The sequence below is a fragment of the Macaca nemestrina genome, chromosome 17, assembly GCF_043159975.1.
Source record: "Macaca nemestrina isolate mMacNem1 chromosome 17, mMacNem.hap1, whole genome shotgun sequence".
NCBI classification, from domain to species: Eukaryota; Metazoa; Chordata; class Mammalia; order Primates; family Cercopithecidae; genus Macaca; species Macaca nemestrina.
This window is the reverse complement of record NC_092141.1, coordinates 24708021-24731748: the sequence shown is the minus strand read 5'-3', so window position 1 is coordinate 24731748 and position 23728 is coordinate 24708021. Positions and strand designations below refer to the sequence as shown.

General features: G+C 47.0%; 1 protein-coding gene across 9 annotated transcripts in view; it reads left to right on the top strand.

Annotated features, from left to right (window-relative positions):
• LOC139359501 (centromere protein I-like) overlaps window positions 1–13461 on the top strand; it is a 59401-nt gene extending 45940 nt beyond the window's left edge. For 4 of the 9 annotated variants that reach the window (XM_071082537.1, XM_071082538.1, XM_071082539.1 and 1 more), the window contains one exon: window positions 11982–13461. In XM_071082537.1, coding sequence (XP_070938638.1) covers window positions 11982–12142 — 161 coding nt within the window. In that variant the 3' untranslated portion in view covers window positions 12143–13461. Of the gene's footprint in view, window positions 1–1209; window positions 2452–4167; window positions 4385–11981 lie in introns of those variants that run through there. The other 5 variants (XM_071082543.1, XM_071082544.1, XR_011615540.1 and 2 more) reach the window with 4 other exon arrangements.
• Window positions 13462–23728: the final 10267 nt, after the last annotated feature.

Genomic DNA, 23728 nt, shown 5'->3' with positions numbered 1-23728 from the left:
CCAAGCATTACAAATGCCAGTTCTGCAGAACCTGCAGCCTCTTCTGCCACTTGGCAAAGTTGTTCTTCAGGGTCTGCTTCAGCGTGGGCAGAATGGCACATGCTGCCACAGGCTTGGGGCTCAGAAGCAGGCTGGGGGTGGATAGAGAGACTGTCACCTTCAGTGTCCCCAGGAGTGGAGCGTGCTGGGAGTAGGGTCTGTATGGCCCTCACTGGGACCCAGTGAGGCCACGGCCGCCTCTGCTTCTGCGCTGCCACCCCTCCACCACTCCCTGTCTGCGGCCCAGGTGGCAGGGTTGCCCCGCTGTTCCCACATCCATGGGACTTATCGTTTCTTGGAGAGGCTCTTGGTGGAGACCTTGGGGAACTGAATGGCTTTTTGGTCCCTGGATGAAGGAAGAGTCAGCAATGAGCCCCAAACAGGCCCCAGGGATGAGGCACGGGTGACTGGACACTCACCTGGAAGAACTAGATCCAGCCTCCTTTGGGGCCGCCTGGGGCCTCTGGCTCTTTTCCCTTGGGCTGCAGCTTTGGGTCCCCTGGTACTAATATTACTCGGACTTGAGGTACTGCCGCTGAAAGACGGGGACATCAGCACAGCCACCCCCACCACCCAGGGCCTCACCTCTTGGGCCTGCTGGATGTTGACATTCCACAGCTGGCAGATGAGAACTTCACACTGCTGAAGTGTGGTGGGCTTTCATAGGTGCGGCTGCAGTGTCACTGGAGGGTGTGCTCCCATCACCTCCCAAGCCCAAGGGTTGGGCTGTGTGGCAAGTACCCCCAGCCTGCTCTGAACACAGCGGCCAGTACCATCAGGGCTGCTGCAGCTTCCCCATTCAGTCAGCAGCCTCATGGCTGAGGCATAAAGGACATAGCCCAGGGCAAGGAGCAGTGCCAGGGAGGGCCGAACTCAGAACAGGGAGGCCTCAAAGGTGGCCAGCAGCAGCCAGAGCATCATCTGGTAGCTACCCAGGAGGTGCAGGCTGAACCTGGGGTCATGGGAGTGGCTGGTGGCCAGTCTCTACCCATGGGGCTTACCAGGTGCCTGCTGGCCAGCGCAAGCTCGTGAGATGGTAGAGAGAGAAACTGCTGAGGAAGTCGTCCCAGGAATGCAGAGTCACCCACCATCTGGCCTGCAAACTGATGCATCAAGGCAGGGAGGCCTGGGATGGTGGCATCACAGGACAACAGTGCCCCACCCCCACAGGCCACCCTGGGACTGCACCCTGGACAGGAGCATCCAGAATCCTCTGAAGAAGCCAGGTTCGTTCTGCCCAGTCATTGCAGTCGATGGCAGACGACCACCAGAAGAGTGCACAGACCAAGCTGGCAATCTCGTAGTCTAAGATGGACTGCAGCTCTGGGTTCCCCTGGTACTAAAATTTCAAACCTTGACAGCACGTTGATGATTTAGAAACCCAGGCTGCAGGGACAAGTCAGAAAACACAGCTCACACACAACTCAGAGGAGCGGAGCTGCCTCTGCTCACAGGGGAGGAGGGAGCTGGGGACAGGTCAGGGCCCAACCCATGCACCTCTGGGACAGGGACCTCTAAGCTGGTACTGACCCAGGTCTGGGAGAATGAGTTCATCCTCACCCGTGATGCCCTCGAGGAGCTGCTTATTTTCATTCTCATTCTGGGTGGTGCCCCAGGCGAGCGTGAAGTGTGTGGGCTGAACTTACTGAGTTGCCAGAGAGAAGCGCCTCTGCCCTCAGCATCAAGGTGAAGGGAGGGGAGTGGTCTTCACCCCACAGGCCTCTAACAGTGCCAACAAGGCGATGGGGGTGTGGCCCTGCCTCCCACAATACTGGCTCCATCTGAGTGGGGCCTGGGTCTGGCACTTGGCTGATCACAGGCTGAGGGGGAACGAATACTTTGAGGAAGGGGACCCTGATGGCTGTTTGTACCGGAAAACAGCCATAGTTTGTACCTGAAATATCTGGCGCAGGTACTCCAGGGCCACTTCCAGGTGGTACTCTGTTTGCTGGACACCATCCTGCCCCATATTGTCCAGGTCATTGGCTGGGTAAGAGCTGTTGGGGTTCATGGGGCCAAAGCCCAGTCAGGACAGGAAGGAGCAGCTGTAGGGCGCTCTCCACACTGGTCCAAGATGGACTTGACTGTGTGCTTGGTCTGCATAATGAGCTGAGCAAGGCGCAGGGCCTATGTGGGAGGTGCAGGCAGGTCACTGACAGACTGGCCTGTGCTGCCACCCAGGTAGGCCGGCCGGGGGCCGCAAGACCAATCCGCAGCCAGACCGCTGAGTGCCAGGAGGAGCAGCTTCTGCCAGGGAACTTTTAAAGACTAAAGGATGATCTTCTAAATGTTAAATATTCCGAACAACACTGCCTTTGTTATCAGGAAAAACCAGACTTTACTGAAAAGGGGGAAGGAGATACAGCCTTAACCCTAAGCCCAGCCTTGACCCTTCCCACCAGAACACAGCACTCTGTGGGACTGTTAAGTCCCATGGCTCCAGGGTCCCTGAGGATGGGCGCTGGTGATCACTCACCAGGATGTGGCCCTCTGGCACAAATATCAGAGTGTACTGACAGTCCTGGACCTCCAGGCTGTAAACGTGGCTCTTCACCTCGAAGGACGCATCAGTGATTGCTGGCAGCCACAGTGACAGGGCTGTGAAGAGTCAGTGCTGGTAGTGGAGGGATGACAAGCTCTGGCTCCAGGAACAGCTGCTCACCTGGAAGGCAGGAGACGAACCTGGTGCCCACCCAGGGGCACCAAGTACCCAGCTGCTGCCTGCAAAACTTTGGGTGGTCCCTGAGGTGTCTGGGGAGCCATGACTCAGGGGTGTCATCCTGAGGCCCTGGGTTGTAGCGTCTCCCATGCAGTAGGTGGCTGACATAGGGAGGGCGGGTGGGGTAGCTGGTGGCTCACCGAGCCCCCAGCAGTGTTTACAGGTGGCAAACACCAGGAGGAGTGACAGAAGCCAATGCCCAACCCAGTCAGGATGAACACACAGCAGAGACCTGGCTCACCACCTGAGGCAGCTGCCACAAGTCACCAGCAAGAAAGTGGGGCCACAGCTTGGACTGTGCAGCTCCCCACTATGGGCACACCTGCAGTCCCTCGCTCAGTGCCTGGTGGTTGCAGGGCAGGCGGGGGTGCAGCCAGTCTCACACTTCAGGGTGCAGATGTGTCCCAGGAGGCTCCACAGCACCCTTTGCTGGGGCCCACTCTGAGCACGTGGTTCCCTTCTGCAGACCTGCCACCCACCAGCTAAGGTCCTGGCCTGGTCTGGCTGGGTCGGGGTCTGCCAGATGGGTCCAGACTGAGGACTTACCTGGATTATCTCGGTCACTGTTGGGCTGGGCAAAGACTTTGACCACTGGGAACATCATGAGTGCATGTTTGGGGCTGACCAAGTCTGTGCAGAGCTCGCGGTTCAGGAAGACCACAAACGGCTTTGTGTACATCAGCAGATTCTCCTGGACAGAGAGTGCCCTGGGGACTGAGGTGGCAATTTGGGATCAGCCCTCTCGATGGGGGCAGGGGCTGCACCACTCCGTGCCCATAAGACCGCTGCTTGTCCCTGGACTTCCAGACTCTCTGGCCAAGGTGATAACATGTCATAGATGATAGCTTAAGAGGGCTGTGGGTGGGCACGGAGAGCAGGCCAGATCTGGGCAGGTGACACCCAGGCCCTCTGAGGACACTGTATTTTTGGCAAGGCTGAGGCCCGTTTCCAAGAGGAATGAGGCCACCATGGCAGAGGCTGGCTCAGCCTGTGGGGGCCAATGGACGATCCCCCAGAGGATCCAAAGGGGAAGGGCTTGGGCAAGAAGAGAAGAGGTTAGTGGGCACCCCAGGTGCCACGTTAGCCTGGAGGTCTGCCATGAGGATCAAGCAGGGGATGAGGGCAAGACGGCCACTGCTGTACTCTCCTCTGTGCGGGTGAGGGTCAAGGGATAGTTTGGGTGTTGCTGAATGTTTATCTGGACCAGAAGTGGGAGGGGACAGGGCAGGATGGGTCACTGGTGCACTGCTTCCATGAGAAAGCAGTTTCAGGACCCAGCAAAGTTGAGTCTAGGAAGGGCTGGTCTGTGCTTCACTAGGGAAGGCCTGGGAGAAGACCACAGGAGACCACTGGGGTCAGGGCCAGGCTGACCCCAAGATAGGCAGCTGGCTTGGTTTACTGGCCCACAGGAGCAACATCCATCCCCAGGAGCCAGTGGCATAACTGTGAGGAGAGAGGCTGAGGCTTATTTTTCCAACGCACCGGGAGTCAATGGAACTGTCACTGCCGGGAGCCTGCTTGTTGGAGTATGCTGCCATGGCTGCAGGTAGGTCAGCCACATCTCCAGGACCTGTGGGAGGGGGCGTGAGCTGAGGGCCCAGTGGCTGGGGGCCAAATCCTCTGGTGGCTTAGAGTCCCTGTCCCAGCTAGCAGCTGGATGGGGCTGGCTCTTCCTCCATCCCCCAGAGGGTGCAGGAGAGATGTGCACAGCCCTGTGATGTTTGGCTCTGTTGGTGGCCGTTTAGAAGCCAGGGCCATGGGTGGGCTTTTCCCAGCCCAAGGGGCTCAGTGCTCCCTGGACAGGTAAGGGTAGGAACCTGCCTGGCACCAGAAAGCTGGGACAGGGCAGGGCTTTCCGGTACCTGAGGGTTTGCTTTGGAAACTAAAAGAACCATGTGGCCCTCCAACAGCCCCCTCTTCTCCTCCACCTCTATACTTGTTCTCATTTGCCACACAGGACCACTCTCATTAGGATACATAGAGAACACAGACATGTATGTAACACGGCAATACTCAAAAGTTTTGAACGATGTGTCCAGAGGCCAGTAGCCAAAGCAATGCTGCATGAAAAGGTCAAGTTTTTGCTGGACAAACGTTGGGACAGGGCCTTGCAGGAAATAGGGTCACCTGCTGCTTGCCCGGTAAGGAGGCCCTGCTCACAGATGATCCCAGGGCTCCCATCAAGGAGGGTCAGCTCTGCCAGGGGAGAGCACTGGGGATCTCCAGGAGGTCAGAGTTGGCTTCAGCCCCCGTTTCTCAGAGGAAGAAATCAAAGTTCAGAGAGGCCAGTGAACATCCCAAGGAGACACAGCACATAGGCGCCTGAGCCAGCGCAGCTCCCACATGCTCCTCATCTCAGTCCTACACAGACAGCCCACTTTGGTGGGCCTGGAGTCAGGACCACACCAGCTCTTCTGATAGGAGTAGGGAGGAGCTAGAGATGGCAGCATGATGAGGCCTCTGGCCAGTCTGGCCAGAGAGAGGCTCTGGGAGCCCACTGGTCGGGGTGATGAGGCACATGCCTAGCCCTCCAGAGGCCTCAAGTGCTCTGTGAGCAGGAGAGGACTTACCCTGTTCGCTATGCCCTGGGGTGAGATCCTTGTGGGCAATAGCTGAGGAGGGGAAGGCAGGGGAGACAAAAGTGGCGGGAAGCCACAAGGGTCACCCACCCTTTGAACTCCTCCAGGGACCTGGTGGCATGGAAGTGGGTGAGGTGTGCTCTGGCTTCAGGCTGTTTCTGAAAGCACGCAGGTGCTTCAGCAGCAGGCACACCAGCAGTGCTCCTCAGTGGGCCTGAACCACTGCTAGGTGGAGGAGGAAGGGTCAGGGTTGGGAAGGGCTGCTGACCCACAGCATTCAGCCTCCAGGTCTGACCACATCCCGCCCCGGGCTGGTGGCTTTGCCTCCCCACGGGAGGCACGAGCCAGGCCAAGAGTGGGAGCACCCTCTGGGGTACCACTGTGCCTGGCACTCAGTGGACGTGCCTTGCACTGCTTGGTCTGAACTATGACCAGCTTGTGATACGGAAGTACTTGGCCCAACACCCACACAGCCCACCCTGCAGGGGGCTCACTAAGACACACATCTGCAGGGGATCTCCTAGCCCTGCTTCTACACCGCTGTGCACCCGCAGTGGGTGACACAGGCCACAACTCTCCAGGCTGTGCTCTTGGGCACTGCTTGATCCCCAGGGTAGGAGAAGGCCAGCATCATCCTCAATCTCTGGATCCAGGGTCTCCCACCGGCTTCCTGAATGTGTACAGAAAGCACAAGGAACCCAGGCACGGTGCCTCAGACGTGTAATTCCAGCACTTTGGGAGGCAAAGGCAGGAAGATCACCAAGGCCCGCAGTTTGAAATTAGCCTGGGTAATACAGGGATACCTTGTCTCTACAACAAATTGTTAAAAGTGAGCTGGGTGTGGTGGTGCACACCTGTAGTCCTAGTGACTCAGGAGGCTAGGGTGAGAGGATCACTTGAACCCAGGAGTTCACAACTGCAGTGAGCCAGGATCGTGCCACTGCACTCCAGCCTGGGCGACATAGGAAGACCTTGTTCAAAAATAACCCAGTGGCTTCGCTTATCTCCCAAATTCTTTCCACCTCCTACTCTTCCTGGACACAGCCAGACAAAGGCTCAGTCCAGCCCTGGGCATCACTCCGTTGCCGATGGATTTGTGGTCAGGAAAACGCTCAGAGGAGCACAGTCAAGCATGTAGGCCAAACTTTTGATTTGCAACCTATAAGCAGGGTCCTGGAGAGCGAGGCTGAGAGGAAAGCCTTTTTGCTGGCCATGGACTTCTGGTTGCTCAGTATTGTAAGGGCAGGTGGGAGCATCCAGTGGATGAGAGCAGGGGAATGGGGTACTAAGGGCAGGATTGTGAGTCTGAGTGGACATGCTCACCTCTCCACGTTTGTCCCCCAGCCCTTTGGGCCTCAACACATCTGTGCTGCTGAGGCTGGTGCAGGGAGCGGCTTCTGGGTGTATCCTGGGATGATGCAGACCCCGCAAGGGACACTGCCCACATCACCATCCACTCAAGTCTCCCTGTCAGGAAAACGTCCCCACGGGTCCAGGTGGCGCCCCACAGATCAGTGGCTGAGTCTGAGGATGGAGCTATGGGGTGGGAGGCATTTTCCTTTTTGAGACAAGGTCTGTCACCCAGGCTGGAGGGCAGTGGTGTGATCTTGGCTCATCATAGCCTCTGCCTCCTGGTCTCAAGGGATCCTTGCACTTCAGCCTCTGGAGTAGCTGGGAACACAGGCACACACCACCACACCCGGATAATTTTTGTATTTTTTTTTTTGTAGAGACAGGTCTTGCCGTTGTTGCCCAGACTGGCCTCAAACTCCTGAGCTCAAGCAATCTGCCTGCGTCAGCCTCCCAAAGCACTGGAATTACAGGCATGAGCCACGTGCCAGACTGTTTACTTCTAGTTATCTGTATCTTCAAGTCTTTGGGCAACAAATTTACGTTGTTTTGGAAGGAAGAGCTGGGCACGGTGGTTCACGCCGGTAACCCCCAGCACTTTGGGAGGCTGAGGCAGGCAGATCACTTGAGGTCAGGAGTTTGAGACCAGCCTGGCCAAAAAAGGTTGAAAACCTGTCTCTACTAAAAATACAAAAATTAGCCTGGTGTGGTGGCATGCGCATGTACTCTCAGATACTCAAGAGGTTGAAGTGGGAGAACTGCTTGAACCCAGGAGGTGGAGGTTGCAATAAGCCAAGATGTGTCACTGCACTCTAGCCTGGGCGACAGAGGGAGACCCCTCTAAAAGGAAAAAGAATAATAAAAAGGAGAAAAACATGGAATATAATAGCTGTACCTATACCGCCCGACTACAAGGGCACCAGCTGGGTAGGAAGTTAGACCGGGGTCCTTCTCCAGTTTCAGCCCTGGCCCTCCCTCTGATCCTGGACTGGGATCCTGAATCTCGACATTGTCCCTGCAGCTCAGGGGAGGGGACAGCCTCCACGTGGGAACTAGAAACTTGCCTTACCTTGCTGGCGCACTTGCCTTACCTCACCTGGTCCTTCCAAAGGGTCTGGCGGGCTCACTGTCTGCCCCTGAGCCTGCCTCTGCCCCTGGCAATCAGGTGGAACTCTCTCAGGCTATTTTCTTACAGGTTTGCAGAGCTAAACTCCCTCAGCTCTGCATCTGTCCTGGGCCATGTTCCCCATGGAGTCCCTGGCCACAGTCACACTTGGTTGGTTCTTAAGGATGTGTCCCCAAAGCCCCACCATTTCCCACTGGGCTGAGCCTCACAGCACCTCAGCAAACCTGCCTGGGCCTTGCTGGTCACCCTTCCCGCCATGGGGTTTGCCACCAGCTTCCTAGACACTCCTCTCTCTCCCTGGCCCAAACCCTCAGGTCCTTCCCTTTGCAGTGGTTCCTGCATAATGGGGGTGTCCCTGTGTGCTGTGGCCACCATCCCAGCCCGCCGGCACTTGGGGGCCAACACGTTTTCTCATCTTGTGCTCAAATTCTCATTCACTGGTGTGCTCCTTCCCAGGTGAACGGGATAGACGCGGGGCTGCGAGCACAGCTTATCTCCAGCTCTCACAGACTGGTTAATTCTGCCATCCCTGAAGTCCCCTACAGGTCTGAACTCCGCTTCACTGACCTCAGATCCATCAATGCACTTGTCATTTCTGCCTATGCAGTCCCAGTCCTGTGAGGTTACCACGTACTCTCATTTGCCCCTGGAGGTGTGTATGAATGGCCAGGGCTCCCCAGGTGAAGGCTGGCGTGCCCCAGCTGGGCTAAGTACTGACAGCCTCTGTGGGCTATAGGGTCAAGCCCCAGGTTCTTCCCACCCCACTGCCTCACATGCAGGCTGTGGGTCACAGCACCTCCAGGCTGGGTGACAGATACTTCTGAAAAAGGCAGAAACCACACCACCCAGAGGTCCCAGGCCTCTGTATCTTCCGAAGTGCCAAAGCCTGCAGAGCGGGGGTGAACGTGACCACTGCAGAGGTCTGATGACTCTAGCTCTTCAAACCAAGGCCAAGCACAGGGCCTCCAACGCCAGAGAGCTTGTGACACCTGCAGTGGCCAGCCAGGGCCCCGCACCGCCTTCTGCCTCACAGCCACATCCCCACCCAAACCAGGCTAGTCTGCAGAATCTACATTGAATGGATGGTGTCCCTGGCTGCCCATGTCTTTCTGATTATGGACTTTCACTTTTCATTTGCCACATGAAAGACCACTGAGATAGGCTACATCTCATTTTTCTCTTGAGGATCTCTCTTACTGAGAAATTTTTGTATTCTGGGCTATGCTGGGTTCACAATCTGACTATATCATGTGTGTATTTGTTCCTTTCCTAAAATGCTCAGCTGCAGTTCTAGAGGTAAATACTACTAGGCTTCCATTGTAGAGAGTTGAAGATCCGAGGTCTGGAGAGGTTAGTGTGTAGAAAGCTATGTTTAATAAGTGGTAAGACCATGTGGCCAGGTCAGATAAGCTGCCTTCAGATTTGACTCTTGAACTTTTACTGGATAATATCTTCTCATTATAGAAAATAAAAGAGTGAACTTAGATTTTTTTTTTCAAAATCATTGACTGTAGGAGTTCTTTCAAGATATGATGAAAAGCAGTAATTGTCTCATTTTACATTACCTCTAATTATTGCTCACTAGAAATTGATTATCTATGTGGCAACCTTTTGCATTCATCTCTGCTTTATTATGCATGAGTAGGCTTCCCTGTGAATAAGATGTGCAAGATTCAGAAATATCTTTAACTTGGTAATGCTTGTTCACAGGTATCCATCAGAAAAATATTTTGCTCATTAGCCATATGGACTCATAAGGTAAACTACAGGCAGAGACACAAAACGTGGAAAGAAGAAAGGGCTATCAGAAGTCCTGTGTCTCCTTACATTTTGCATTTCTATTCATTTGCATCTAGAATCATGAGGAATTTGAGCAAATGGGAAATGCAAAGTCCTCATCAAAGCATACCCACATTTCAGTTATCTGCATTATTGCACATTTAAATTTGTAATGCTTACATAGGTTATACAATTCAATAGGTATAAAAATGGTAAGTAACCTTTTCTCTCTCACGCCCCATTCAGTAGCTCACTTTAAATGTTGTGCCTACTTTCATAAATTATTTTCTTTATCTTTTTTTTTTTTTTTTTTTTTTGGAGATGGAGTCTCAGCCTGTTGCCCAGGCTGGAGTGCAATGGCGAGATCTCAGCTCACTGCCACGTCCACCTCCTGGCCTTTTCTTTTTTTATGGAGATAGTGTCTCACTATGTCACTCAGACTGTAGGCTGTCCTTGGACTCCTGGGCTCAAGCAATCCTCCTGCCTCCGCCTTCCAAAGTGCTGGAAGTAGAGGTGTGAGCCCCCACTCCTGGCCAAAGTGTTTTCTTTTCTTTTTGTTTTTAGACTTGGGGTTTCACCGTGCTAGCCAGGCTGAATTTGAACTCCTGACCTCATGATCCTCCCGTCTTGGCCTCCCGAAGTGCTGAAATTACAGGCCTGACCCACCACTTCCAGCGGTGGATATCTGCCATCTTCTCCTTGCTTCTCTTTGTAATTTTATTATGTATTTTCTTTCTTTTCTTTTGTCTCGCTCTCTCTTTTTTTTTGAGATGGAGCCTCGCTGTTTCACCCAGGCTGGAGTGCAATGATGTGATCTTGGCTCACTGCAGCCTCAGTCTCCTGTGTAGCTGGGATTACAGGCACGGGCTACCTGCCACCACTCCTGGATAATTGTTGTATTTTTAGTAGAGACGGGGTTTTGCATGTTGGCCAGGCTGGTGTTGAACTCCTGACCTCAGTGTCCTTATTACATATTTTTAATATGTCTAAAGTCTGATTTTGCCTGGTGGTTCTTTTACATAATTGGAGTAATAGTCTGTATCCTGCTGCAGCTGCCTTCTTTTACTCAATATTAAGTTTTTAAGATTCACACTTAGCATTGTGTCTGCATTCTATTAGAACAGTATACCACCAGCCAGGCACGGTGGCTGACACCTATAATCCCAGCACTTTGGGAGGCCGAGGCAAGCAGATCACTTGATATCAGGAGTTCCAGGCCAGCCTAGCCAACATGGAGAAACCCCACCTCTACTAAAAATACAAAAATTAGCCAGGCGTGGCAGCATGCACCTGTAGTCCCAGCTACTCAGGAGGCTGAGGCAGGAGAATCCCTTGAACCTGCGAGGTGGAGGTTGCAATGAGCTGAGATTAGGCCACTGCACTCCAACATGGGTGACAAAGCAAGACTCTGTCTTAAAAAAAAAAAAAATTAGGTGTGGTGATGTGTACCTGTAATCCCAGGTACTTGGGAGACTGAGGCAGGATTATCACTTGAACCTGGGAGGTGGAAGTTGTAGTGAACCCAGATTGTGCCCTCTACTCCAGCCTGGGCAACAGAGTGAGACTCAGTCTCAAAAAAAAAAAAAAAAGCTAGGCGAAGTGGCTCACACCTGTAATCCCAGTACTTTGGGAGGCCAAGGCAGGTGGATCACCTGAGGTCAGGAGTTTCAGACCAGCCTCACCAACATGGTGAAACCATGTCTCCACTAAAAATACAAAACTTTGCCAGAAGTGGCAGCGTGCACCTGTAATCCCAGCTACTCAGGAGGCTAAGATAGGAGAAATACTTGAACTCGGGAGGCAGAGATTGCAGTCAGCTGAGATCACGCCACTGCACTCCAACCTGGGAGACTAAGCGAGACTCTGTCTCAAAAAATATATATTAAAAAATACAGTACACTAGTGTGTATCCCTTCATTGTTGATGGACATGTGGGTCGTATTCATTTTTGTCAGTTACAAGTGATGCTGTTGCGAACACTTTTGTATTTCTATTTGGCTACCATTAGTGTGTATTTATGTACACTATAAAGCAATAGATGAAACCATAGGTCACAGGATAAACATACCTTCAGTTTTACTTGGTATTATTGGTTTTATCCCAGTGTTAACACACCAAGCGACAGTCTTCCAAGGTCTGATAATTCCCAAATCTTCACATTCTTGTTGACACTTAATTTTGTCAAAATTTTAATTTGAGTCTTTTGGTGGGTATGTGCCAATGATTGTGATATTTACTGGGCATTTTCTTCTCTGTAACAGGCAAGATATATGTGTGGTGTGGCAGGGGTAGGAGCCCCTAGAGGTTGCATGGGCTCTGGAATCCTTCGTCATCCTATGTAAAAGGTTTGTGGGGCAGTAACTTTTTTTTTTTTTTTTTTTTTTTTTAGACAGAGTTTTGCTCTTGTTGCCCGGGCTGAAGTACAACGGCATGACCTCATCTCACTGCAACATTTGCCTCATGGGTTCAAGTGATTCTCCTGCCGCAGCCTTACAAGTAGCTGGGATTGCAGGCATGCACCACCACACCTGGCTAATTTTTTGTATTTAGTAGAGATGGGGTTTCACCATGTTCATCAGACTGGTCTTGAACTCCTGACCTGGTGATCCACCCGCCTCAGCCTCCCGAAGTGCTGGGATTACAGGCATGCACCACTGCACCCTGATATTTCCTGTGTACAGTGGTGTAGCCAGGGTGCAAAGCCATTTCTTAATGATTCTGTCATCTAAATATTATGTTTTCTTGCTTCCCTTTGAGATATGCTCATTCTTCCATATAATTAAACAATCTCAATTACTCTTGAGGGAGCATAAAATCCTCACTGTCTAATCATGGGTCCTTTCAAATTATTTGTTGACTTGTGTTTAAAATATGAAAAAAAGAATGCAGATTTTGTTTTCTTCTTACTGTTTAACCTGAACAAAATGTCATAGATACCTCCTGGCCTGTTGCTAAACCAAGAAGAGTCACTTGGATAATGATCAAGACAGGAGGGAAACCACATTGATAATTTATCATTAAACTATCATTACACAGATGGAACTCATCAATGATGCTTACAAAAAATTGGGTCATTTGTGCAAAAGTGTAAAGAGAATATAGGAGATGTTTCAACTGAAGAGAAAATGCTACAGAATATAATTACAAAAAATTAAGATGTGAACACAAATTCAGAGATTCAGGAGCACAAAGGGCTAAGTTAAGGGAAAAAGAGTTATCAATATTTTCTTATTCATTATGGAGAGCAGGATGAATTCTTAAAAGGTCAAGTAATTGTGAGTCTGATAAACTGATGATGATTTGTATTTCTAATGTAAATGGTTTTGAATTTATAGTCATTTCTATTTCCTTTAGACTAATGACCATGAGTTTGATTGACAAACTATGTGTGTTCATCATACTATGTGTTAAAATAAGTCAAACAATTTTTATCTTGTATTTGTTTTCATTTCATTTTAGTTTAGTTTCTTTGGGCCAGGGTCTCACTCTGTCATCTAGGCTGGAAGTGCAGTGGCATGATCACATGTCACTGCAGCCTCGACATCTCCAGGCTCAGGTGATCCTCCTGCCTCAGCCTCCCAAGTAGCGGGGACTACAGGTTAGAGCCACCATGCCTGGCTAATTTTTGTATTTTTTTTTTAGAGATGGGGTTTTGATGTGTTCTTCAGGCTGGTCTCAAACTCCTGGACTCAAGCGATCTGCCCATCTTGGTCTCACAAAGTGCTGAAATGACAGGCATGCACTACTGCCCCTGGCCTGTTTCCATTTTTTTATTTGGCTGATTCATTGAGACACATAATTATCAAGTCAAATCTCACTATTTCCTTAGCATTTCTCTTCAGTTTAGCTTAGAAAAATCTATTCCTAAGTTAATATTTTAAAATATATACCATTAGTCAGGTGTGGTGGCATGCACCTGTAATCCCAGCTACTTGGGAGGTTGAGGCAGGAGAGTCATTTGAACCCGGGAGACAGAGGTTGCAGTGAGTCGAGACCGTGCCACTGCACTCAAGCCTGGGCAATGAGTGAGATGCCATCTCAATAAACAAAAGCAAAAACCAAAACAAAAACCAAGGTTTTCTCCAGATCATTTTTAGATTTAATTATTCAGTCTGTTTTGACTATATGTCAAAACAGAATTCAGTAAATATAACTTCACTCCTACACACTATTAGTCAATGTACCTTACACAATTTATTGAATAAATCAGTTAATTCCCAACAGCATCAAAAGTAACATTTCCTATTGTAAATTAATGTAGGCATTATGGAAAATAATATGGAGATTCATCAGAGAAACAGAATAGAACTACTGTATGTTCCAGCAATCCTACCTGTGGGTATATAGCTAAAGGAATTGAAATCAGCATACAGAAGAGATAACTGCACTACCATATTCACTGCAGCATTCTTCATAATAGCTAAGGTATGGAAGCAACCTAGGAGGCCAGCATTGGGTGAATGGATAAAGAAAATGTGATACACACACACACACACACACACACACACACACACACGAGAATACTATTCACTCTTTTATTTTTATTTTTATTTTTATTTTGATACATAGTTTCGCTCTTGTTTCCCAGGCTGGAGTGCAAAGGCACAATCTCAGCTCACCACAACCTCCATCTCCCTGGTTTGAGATTCTCCTACCTCAGTCTCCTGAGTAGCTGGAATTACAGACATGCATCACCACACCCGGCTAATTTTGTATTTTTAGTAGAGATGGGGTTTCTCCATGTTGGTCAGGCTGGTCTCCACCTCCCGACCTCAGGTGATCCTCTCACCTCAGCCTCCCTAAGTGCTAGGATTACAGGCATGAGCCACTGTGCCTGATCTTACGATTTACTTTTTTTTCTTTTTTTTTTTTTCCTTTGAGATAGAATTTCCCTCTTGTTGCCCAGGCTGCAATGGTGTTATCTCCATCACTGCAACCTCTGCCTCCTAGGTTCAAACGATTCTCCTGCCTCAGCCTCCCAAGTAGCTGGGATTACAGGTGCCCGCCACCACGCCCAGCTAATTTTTGTATTTTTAGTAGAGAGAGGCCTTCGCAATATTGCCCGTACTGGTCTCGAACTCCTCCTGAGCTTGAGTGATCCACTTGTCTCAGCCTCTGAAAGTGCTGGGATTACAGGCGTGAGCCACAGCATCCAGCCAAAAACACAGAGAGGTGTATTAATAGTCTGAAGCATTGCAAAATACTGCTGAGAATACAGTTCACTAATATCATCATCATAGAGTACAAAATACATTCTGGTATTATTAAAAATATCATAGCTCTAACATATACACAGAACACTCATTCTATTAGAAATTAAATTATAGCAATATTATTGACAACCACTTTTATAGCTGTCATTGTAAACTCAAAGACAAGAAATAAATTCATCATCAGAAAACATAAAACAAGTACTTAGCCTTATTGTTGAGAAGCCTATAGTTGTCTTTTACTGAATGACACCTCAGTTCTTGGGATAAGGTTTGAAACAGCAACTGGAAGGACAGCTTTAACTTGAAAATGGTTTTATTTTTAGAGTTGTCGTGTTATAAAAGCTATTCTCACATAGCCAAGCTGTTGGACAGAGACCAGGTTTCATGAAAGATTTTCATCAAGTGTTTCACATTTTCCTCACTGCAACCCCAAACAATGGCAAATGCTTCATAAGCCCCTGTAAATGCTGATTCAGCTGATAAATTAATAAAATTCTCTTTCTTTAGGCCGGGTGTGGTGGCTCACACCTGTAATCCCAGCACTTTGGGAGGCCGAGGCAAGCGGATCATGAGGTCAGGAGGTCGAGACCATCCTGGCTAACACGGTGAAATCCCGTCTCTACTAAAAAAGCAAAAAATTAGCCAGGCGTGGTGGCACGCACCTGTAATCCCAGATACTTTGGAGGCTGAAACAGGAGAATTGCTTGAACCAGGGAGGAGGAGGTTGCAGTGAGCCAAGATTGCACAACTGCACTGCAGCCTGGGTGACAGAGCAAGACTCCATCTCAAATAAATAAATAAAATAAAAATAAAAAATTAAATAAAATTCTCCTTTTTTAAAGTCCTAAGCCAGAAAATATTTAAAATTGTTAATAGGAACGAATGGACATGGCTGGACCACCCAAAGATTATCCTATTCCAGGGTCACCTTCAAAGAGAAAATATCAATTTCACTGGGTTTCTTGCTTACCCAGGTCAAGAGTTACCAATACCAAGACAGCCAACTGCACAGAGATTGGACCTAGAGCAGCAGGAGGTGGTATATAAGTCACAGATACTAGAGAAAATTGAGAGAGGGAGCAGAAAAGTGATTCATCTGTATCAGGTGTGGTCTGCAAGTTGTAAGATGTAGAATGTAGCTGGTGGATAGAGTAACAGAATTAGAAAAATTTAATGTTCATTCAAGTTTATTTTATGAACTAACCAAACAGTCACACATGGATATTGACAGTAGGTGGAAAGATCAGAGCAGAAATAGCACCTTTGGCACATAGTTATTGGGATTGAGGGAGAATTCATTTTAGCTTTAATTTTAAAATAGATTTAATTACGTTTATTTTAATTAATTATTGTAAAGCTTTTAATTTTAAAAAAGGTTTTAATTTTTATTGTGGCAAAATATACGTAACATAAAATTTGCCATTTTAACCATTTTTAAGTGCATAGTTCAATGTCACTAAATACAGTCACCTGATTGTACAATCATCACCACCATCCATCATCTCTAGAGCTTTTTCCTTTTTAATTTCTGAAACTGAAACTCTGTACCCATTAAACAATATCCCATCATTACTCTCTCCTCCAAGTACCTGGGAACCATCATTCTACTTTTGGTTTCTATGAATATGACACTCTAGATACCTCATATAAGTGGAGTCATGCAGTATTAGTTTTTTGTATCCAGTTTCTTTCACTTAGCATTATGTCAAGGTTCATCCATGTTGTAGCATGTGTCAGAATGTCCCTTTTTAAGGCTAAGTAATATCCCACTGTATGTCTGTACCACATTTTGTTCATCTATTTCCCTGTCAATGACTGCTTCCACCTTTTGGCTATCATGAATAATGTTGTTATGCACATAACTTTGCAAATATCTGTTGAAGTCCCTGCTTTCAAGTTTTGTGGGTTTAAACCCAGAAGTTGACTTGCTGACTCATACGGTAATTCTAGGTTCCATTTTTAATTTATTTTTGAGATGGAATCTCTCTGTTGCCCAGGCTAGAGTGAAGTGGCATGATCTCAGCTCACTGAGACCTGCGCCTCCCAGGTTCAAGTGATTCTGCTACCTCAGCCTCCTGAGTAGCTAGGATTACAGGCACACACCTCAACGCGTGGCTAATTTTTATATTTTGAGTAAAGACGGGATTTCACTTTGTTGGTAAGGCTGGTCTCGAACTCCTGACCTTGTGATCTCCCCACGTCAGCCTCCCAAAGTGCTGGGATTACAGGCATGAGCCACCGCACCCAGCCTAGGTTCCTTATTTTTTAAAAAAAATTTAGGAACCACTGTACTCTTTTCCATTATGACTATAGCAATGTAGAGTCCACTAGCAATGCACAAGAGTTCTGATTGGCTACATCCTCACCAACACTTACTATTTCCTGGATTTTTGATGATTGCCATCTGAATGAGTATGAAGTGGTATCTTATTGTGGTGTTGATTTGCATTTCCTTAATCAGTGATGTTGAGCATCTTTCATGTGTTTCATGGCCATTTGTGTATCTTCTTTGGGAAAATGTCTATGTAAGTCCTTTGCCTATTTTTTAGTTGGGTTGTTTATTTATTGCTGAGCTGTAGGAATGTTTTATATATTCTGGATATTGATGCCTTATCAAAGATATCATTTGAAATTTTTTTTCCATTCTGCAAGTTGCCTTTGATTACACAAGTTTTAAATTTTGATGAAATCCAATTTACTTTCAAGTAAATTGTTGTTTGTTTGCTTTTTGTTGTAACCATACAGCCAACCTTCATGCTCTTCTCCCTTCCCATGCTTTATTATTGCCGTCTCCAGAGGGCTTGACTCTGAGTAAAGAAAAACAGACACCAGTTGAATTTTTATGGAATAGAGGAACTGTGGGAAAGAAACAGGTGGAAGAGTCATGGGGTTAAAACCAGGGTCAGGAGAAGACAGGTCAGAGGATGGGCTTTACTTTCAAGCCTCCTGAGTAGCTGGGACTGCACATATGTGCCTCCACACCAGCTTACATTTATCTTTAAACAAGGGTTTGACCCCTTTTTGAAATTTATTTGTGTTAAGGCATGTACTCTAAGTGATATGGCAGGCTCATTTTAGACCGTCGGACAATTTGATCTCTGGACCACCATTTGCCATTTTGTGATCTGCTCTCCTACGAAATTCAAGTGTTGCCCATGCTTTTGGTGTCAGAAAACTTTTAGTTTATAATTTTAAGTATATCATGTCTCCTGCCTCATATGTACCACTGGACAATGTCCCTTTTATGTGCTCAACTTCTGTCAGAGGTAAATGTATTTTGAAGCGGAGAACAAAGATAATTGCAAAATTGGCCTGGAGAACTAAGATAATTATGAAAGTTCCAGGTACAAAGAGAGAGGGTTCAATATGTCAGCAGTTCTTTACCAATCCATCCTAGAAGTCTTGTTTTAGGATTGCCTAAATAATGCAGGGAATGCGTGCAAGACACACAAGTGTTCCAGAAACATGTAAACAAGGTACAGAGAAGAGGATAAGATAAAATAATATGAATTAAGATTATTAGGAAAACCTTGTTCAGAAGATTGCCTACAGAGGCAAAAGGGACAGTTTCACTTTGCTGAGGGAAATAGGGTGGTAAGAACCCTCGTGGGGAAGACCCCCACTTACACTGACACAGAGAGAAGGTGTAAAATAACTTCATGGGAGAGCATTAGGCTGAGATAGCTCCCATGGCCTGGGTTCCTACATAGACAAAATGAACCAAGCTTCACCCGTCACAAGTGGCCAGCTGAGTATTAGCTTTGTGATGAGAGACCTTCCACCGGGATAGTTCAAATAATGCAATTGCACAAATTTTTGCCGATCAAATAATTTCTCTAGTTTGCTTCTACATTCACCCTATAAAACGTTCCCTACAAACACCTTTAGTATATCCTCCAATCACTTCCAGTTTGGAGCTGCCTGATCCAGGAAACTCTGTTTGTTCAAATGCCCTCTTTAAAATTTTAATATGCTTAAGTTTATCTATTTTTTTCTTTTTAAAAATTGAGATAGGATCTTCCTATGTTGCGCAGGCTGGTCTTGAACTCCTGAGCTCAAGGGATCCTGCCACTTCAGCCTCCTGAGTAGCTGGGACTATAGACATGTGCCTCCACACCAAGCTGACATTTATCTTTAAACAAGGGTTTGACCCTTTTTGAAATTTGTGTTAAGGCATGTACCCTAAGTAATATGGCAGGCTCATTTTAGACCGTCGGATACTCCAGTCTCTGGACCACCATTTGCCATTTGTGACCTGCTCTCCTAAGAAATTCAAGTGTAATTCAAGTTAGTTCACCCTCTGCTGATCAGGGGAGGTTGCTGTGGGTGCAAGTTCAAGACAGGGATTCACACTTTCCTACCAACTCCTCTGGAGACTCAACAGGACAAATCTGGCCCTCTGGGGACCTAGGACAGAGAAAGGCATCCACCTGGGGCTGAATCACTGAATTTCTTCCCAGGCCTATGCCCTCCGTATATGAAGACACTGATGCTGGGTAGACATTCATCCAAGACATGTGTCCCCTACCATCTGGTCCCTTCACTGCATATCTCCTGGTCATTTCTGCTGACCCTGTGCTGACCTTGGAGAAGCGAAGCCTGCTCCCAAGGCGCCTAGACTTTGTGCTGTTTCACAATCACACAGTTTCATCTGGGATAGGAGATGGGAGGAAAATCAGCAGTGATTACTGTTCCACTCTGAGGGTCTCTAGATAATTTGATCATTGCCTCCCAGGGCTTTATTACCTGGTCAGTCTCCTGGAGAGATGAGAAATATTTCCACTGAGGATAGGATGCACTGCCTGACATGAACTTATTGCAAGATAAATCTCCCACCTGGTGGAGAAGGGCCATCTGCCTTCTGCTCAGACCTGCTGCTTATGGCTTGAGTGCTCATGACAGGTACACAAGTCTTCCACTCCAAAGCCCAGGCCAGGGAAGAGGTGGCTTTACCAGTGGAGGGCGCCAGACTCTATGATGGGCCAGGAAGTGGAATGCAGCCTCCTGAGCAGATGTGGTAGTGACAGGGATACTGAGTGGCAGGGAGAGTGAGATTATTATTATATAAAGCATTCATCATGGTATTTAAGTGATGACACCTTGAAGCCATGAAATTCACTAAAATCAATCTGTTGTAGATCATCTGTGATTTGTAATTTCGTAATTTGCTTTTTGCTTTTTCTTTCTAGCAAAAATTCCTTGTAGCCAGCATGATGGGAACTGAGAGAGATGGTGCCAGCCTAGTAAATGATACAAGTTTCTAGTTGAGTGTTTCCATAAATTTCCATAAATTAGCCACACAAGCCTTTATAAAGGGTCAAAATCCCATCCTCTGACCTGTCTTCTCCTGACCCTCATTTTAACCCCATGACTCTTCCACCCATTTCTTTCCCACAGCTCCTCTATTCCATAAAAATTCAACAGGTGTCTGTTTTTCTTAAATCAGAGTCAAGCCTTGTGGAGAGGGCAATAATAAAGCATAAGAAGGGAGAAGAGCATGAAGGTTGGCTGTATGGTTACAACAAAAAGCAAACAAAACACAAAAACTAATCACATTGCATGCAAGTGAGTCTACCAGGAATTTTTGTTGAATTTATAATATTTTTAGGAAGAAAACAAGTAACTATGATTTTTATTTTACAGATAGAAAACCTAAGATGTATAAATTTTTTCCCAAAGTCACACTGTTAGAAACAAATTGAGCAGCATAATATTAGATATCTTTGGAAAGAATGGGGAGAATAAACAAACTGTTCATGGAACTTGAGTCTTCTGACTTCCAGATCAGATTCCCTTAAAAATGCTATTCCTTTTATAAAGTCCTCAGTCTTTATGTCAAAATGGAAATGCACCAGTCTGGGCAACTTAAGACTCCATCTCTACAAATATATATTTTTTTAATTAGCCAGGCCTGTTGGTGGCCAGGCTGGTCTTAAACTCCTGAGCTCAAGGGATCCTCCTGCCTCAGCCTCCTGAGTGGCTGGGACTACGGACATGTGCCTCCACACCCAGCTTACATTTATCTTTAAGGTTTGACCCCTTTCTGAAATTTCCTTGAATTAAGACATGAGCCGTAAGTGATATTGCAGCCTCATTTTAGGCCGTCAGACATTTTGGTCTCTGGACCTGTAGTCCCAGCTACTTAGGAGGCTGAGGCCAGACGATCACTAGAGCCTGGGAGGTTGAGGTTTTGTGAGCCATGATCATGCCACTGCACTCCTGCCTGGGCAACAGAGTGAGACCCTGTCTCAGAAGTAGATGCAGCTGGAGTCTGAATACACTAATTGCTAATCTGTGCTATAGGCACGTTAATGATTCATTGATCTTTGAAAATGTCATCTACTTCTTTAAGTCAGTTGGTGTCCCTGAAACATGATACTGGTTGCCTAATACCTACAGTTGCCATTCAATATCCTTCTTTCTTTTTTTTTTTCCAAAGAAATAGCAGAGGCCGGGCGCGGTGGCTTAAGCCTGTAATCCCAGCACTTTGGAAGGCTGAGACAGGCGGATCACGAGGTCAGGAGATCGAGACCATCCTGGCTAACACGGTGAAACCCCGTCTCTACTAAAAAATACAAAAAACTAGCCGGGCGAGGTGGCGGGCGCCTGTAGTCCCAGGTACTCGGGAGGCTGAGGCAGGAGAATGGCGTAAACCCGGGAGGCGGAGCTTGCAGTGAGCCAAGATCGCGCCACTGCACTCCAGCCCGGGCGACAGAGCGAGACTCTGTCTCAAAAAAAAAAAAAAAAAAAAAGAAATAGCAGAGATAATGACCTTATCATTTTAGTGAGGGTTTTATTTGCCATCTGTAAACATTTATATAATACATCATTTGATCTAAAAAAGGTTTGCTAAATGAAAAAGCATGCCACGCTCATGGAATGGAAGGATCGATATCGTTAAAATGGCCATACTGCCCAAAGCAATCTATGATTCAATGCTATTCCTATCAAATTACTACCATCATTTTTCACAGCAGAAACTATTCTAAAATTTGCATGGAATCAAAAAAGAGCCCAAATAGCCAAAGCAATCCTAAGCAAAAAGAACCAAGCTGGAAGCATTACATTACTTGACTTCAAACTATACTATAAGCCTACAGTACCCAAAACAGCATGACACTGATATTAGCAGAGACCAATGGAACAGAATAAAGAGCTCAGAAATAAATCCACACACCTACAGCCATCTGATCTTTGACAAAGTCAACAAAAATAAGCATTGAAGAAAGGACTCCCTAATCAGTAAATGGTGCTGGGAAAACTGGCCAGCCATAGGTGGAATGAAACAGGAACCTTTCCTTTCACTATATTAGAAAATTAAAACGGATTAAAGATTTAAATGTCAACCTCAAACTATAAGAATTCAAGAAAGTCTGGGAAATGCCATTCTGGACATCCACCTTGTGAAAGAATTTATGACTAAGTCCTCAAAAGCAATTGCAACAAAAACAAAAATTGATAATGGGGACCTAACTAAAACTTTCTGTGGCAGGGTAGTGTGCCATGCTGTCTCCCAGGCTGAAGTGCAGTGGCACAATCTCGGCTCACTGCAACCTCCTCCTTCTGGGCTCAAGTGATTCACCCCCCAGAGGTGCACACCACCATGCCTGGCTTATTATTTTTCCTTTTTTTTTTTTTTTTGTTTGTTTTTTAGAGATGAGTTTTCACCATGTTGCCTAGGCTGGTCTCAGACTCCTGGGACCAAGCGATCATCTTACCTCTGTCTTCCAAAATGCTGGGATTAGAGGCATGAGCCACCATGCCAGGCCAGGACCTAACTAAAGAGCTTCTGCACAGCAAGATAAACTATCAACAGAGTAAACAGACAACCTACAGAATGGGAGAAAATATTCACAAACTATGCATCTGATGAAAGTCTACTATCCAAATCTATAAGGAAATAAATTCAGCAAGCATAAAACAACCACATTAAAAAGTAGGTAAAAGACATGTAGAGACACTTCTCAAAAGAAGACATAGAAGAAGGCAACAAGGCCAGGCGCAGTGGCTCATGCCTGTAATCCCAGAACTTTGGGAGGCCGAGGCAGGCAGATCACAAGGTTAGGAGTTAGAGACCAGCCTGGCCAACATGGTGAAACACCGCCTCTACTAAAAATACAAAAATTAGCCAGGCATGGTGGTGGGTGCCTGTAATCCCAGTTACTCAAGTGACTGAGGCAGGAGAATCATTTGAACCAGGCAGACGGAGGTTGTGGTGAGCTGAGATCATGCCATTGCACTCCAGCCTGGGCAAGAGTGAGACTTCAGCTCAAAAAAAAGAAGCCAATGAACATAACTATCAGTAGCCATCAGAGATATGCAAATCACAGCTACAATGAGATACCATCTCACAATAGTCACAGTGGCTACTATTAAAAAGTCAAAAAATAACAGAGGCTGGTGAGGCTGAGGAGAAAGGGGAATGTTTATACACTGTTGGTGGGAATGGGAAATTAGTTTAGCCACTGTGGAAAGCTTTTTTCAGACTTCACAAAGAACTCAAAACTGAACTCCCATTTGACTCAGCAATCCCATTACTGCACATATATCCAAAGGAAACTAAACTATTCTACCAAAAAGACACATGCGCTGGTATGTTCATTGAAGCACTATTCACAATAGCAAAGACATGAAATCAACCTAAGTGCCCATCAACAATGGACTAGGAAAAGAAAATATGGTACACATACAGCATGGAATGCTATGCAGCTGTAAAAAGAACAGAATCATGTCCTTTGTAGCAACATGGGTGCAGCTAGAGGACACCATAAGCAAACTTACACAGGAACAGAAAACCAAATACTGCATGCTCTCAGTCATGAGGGGGTACACATGGACATACAATTAGCAATAATAGACACCAGGGACTACTAGAGGGGGGAGGGAGGGTAAGAGGGCCAGGCCTTAACTAGCTATTGGGTGC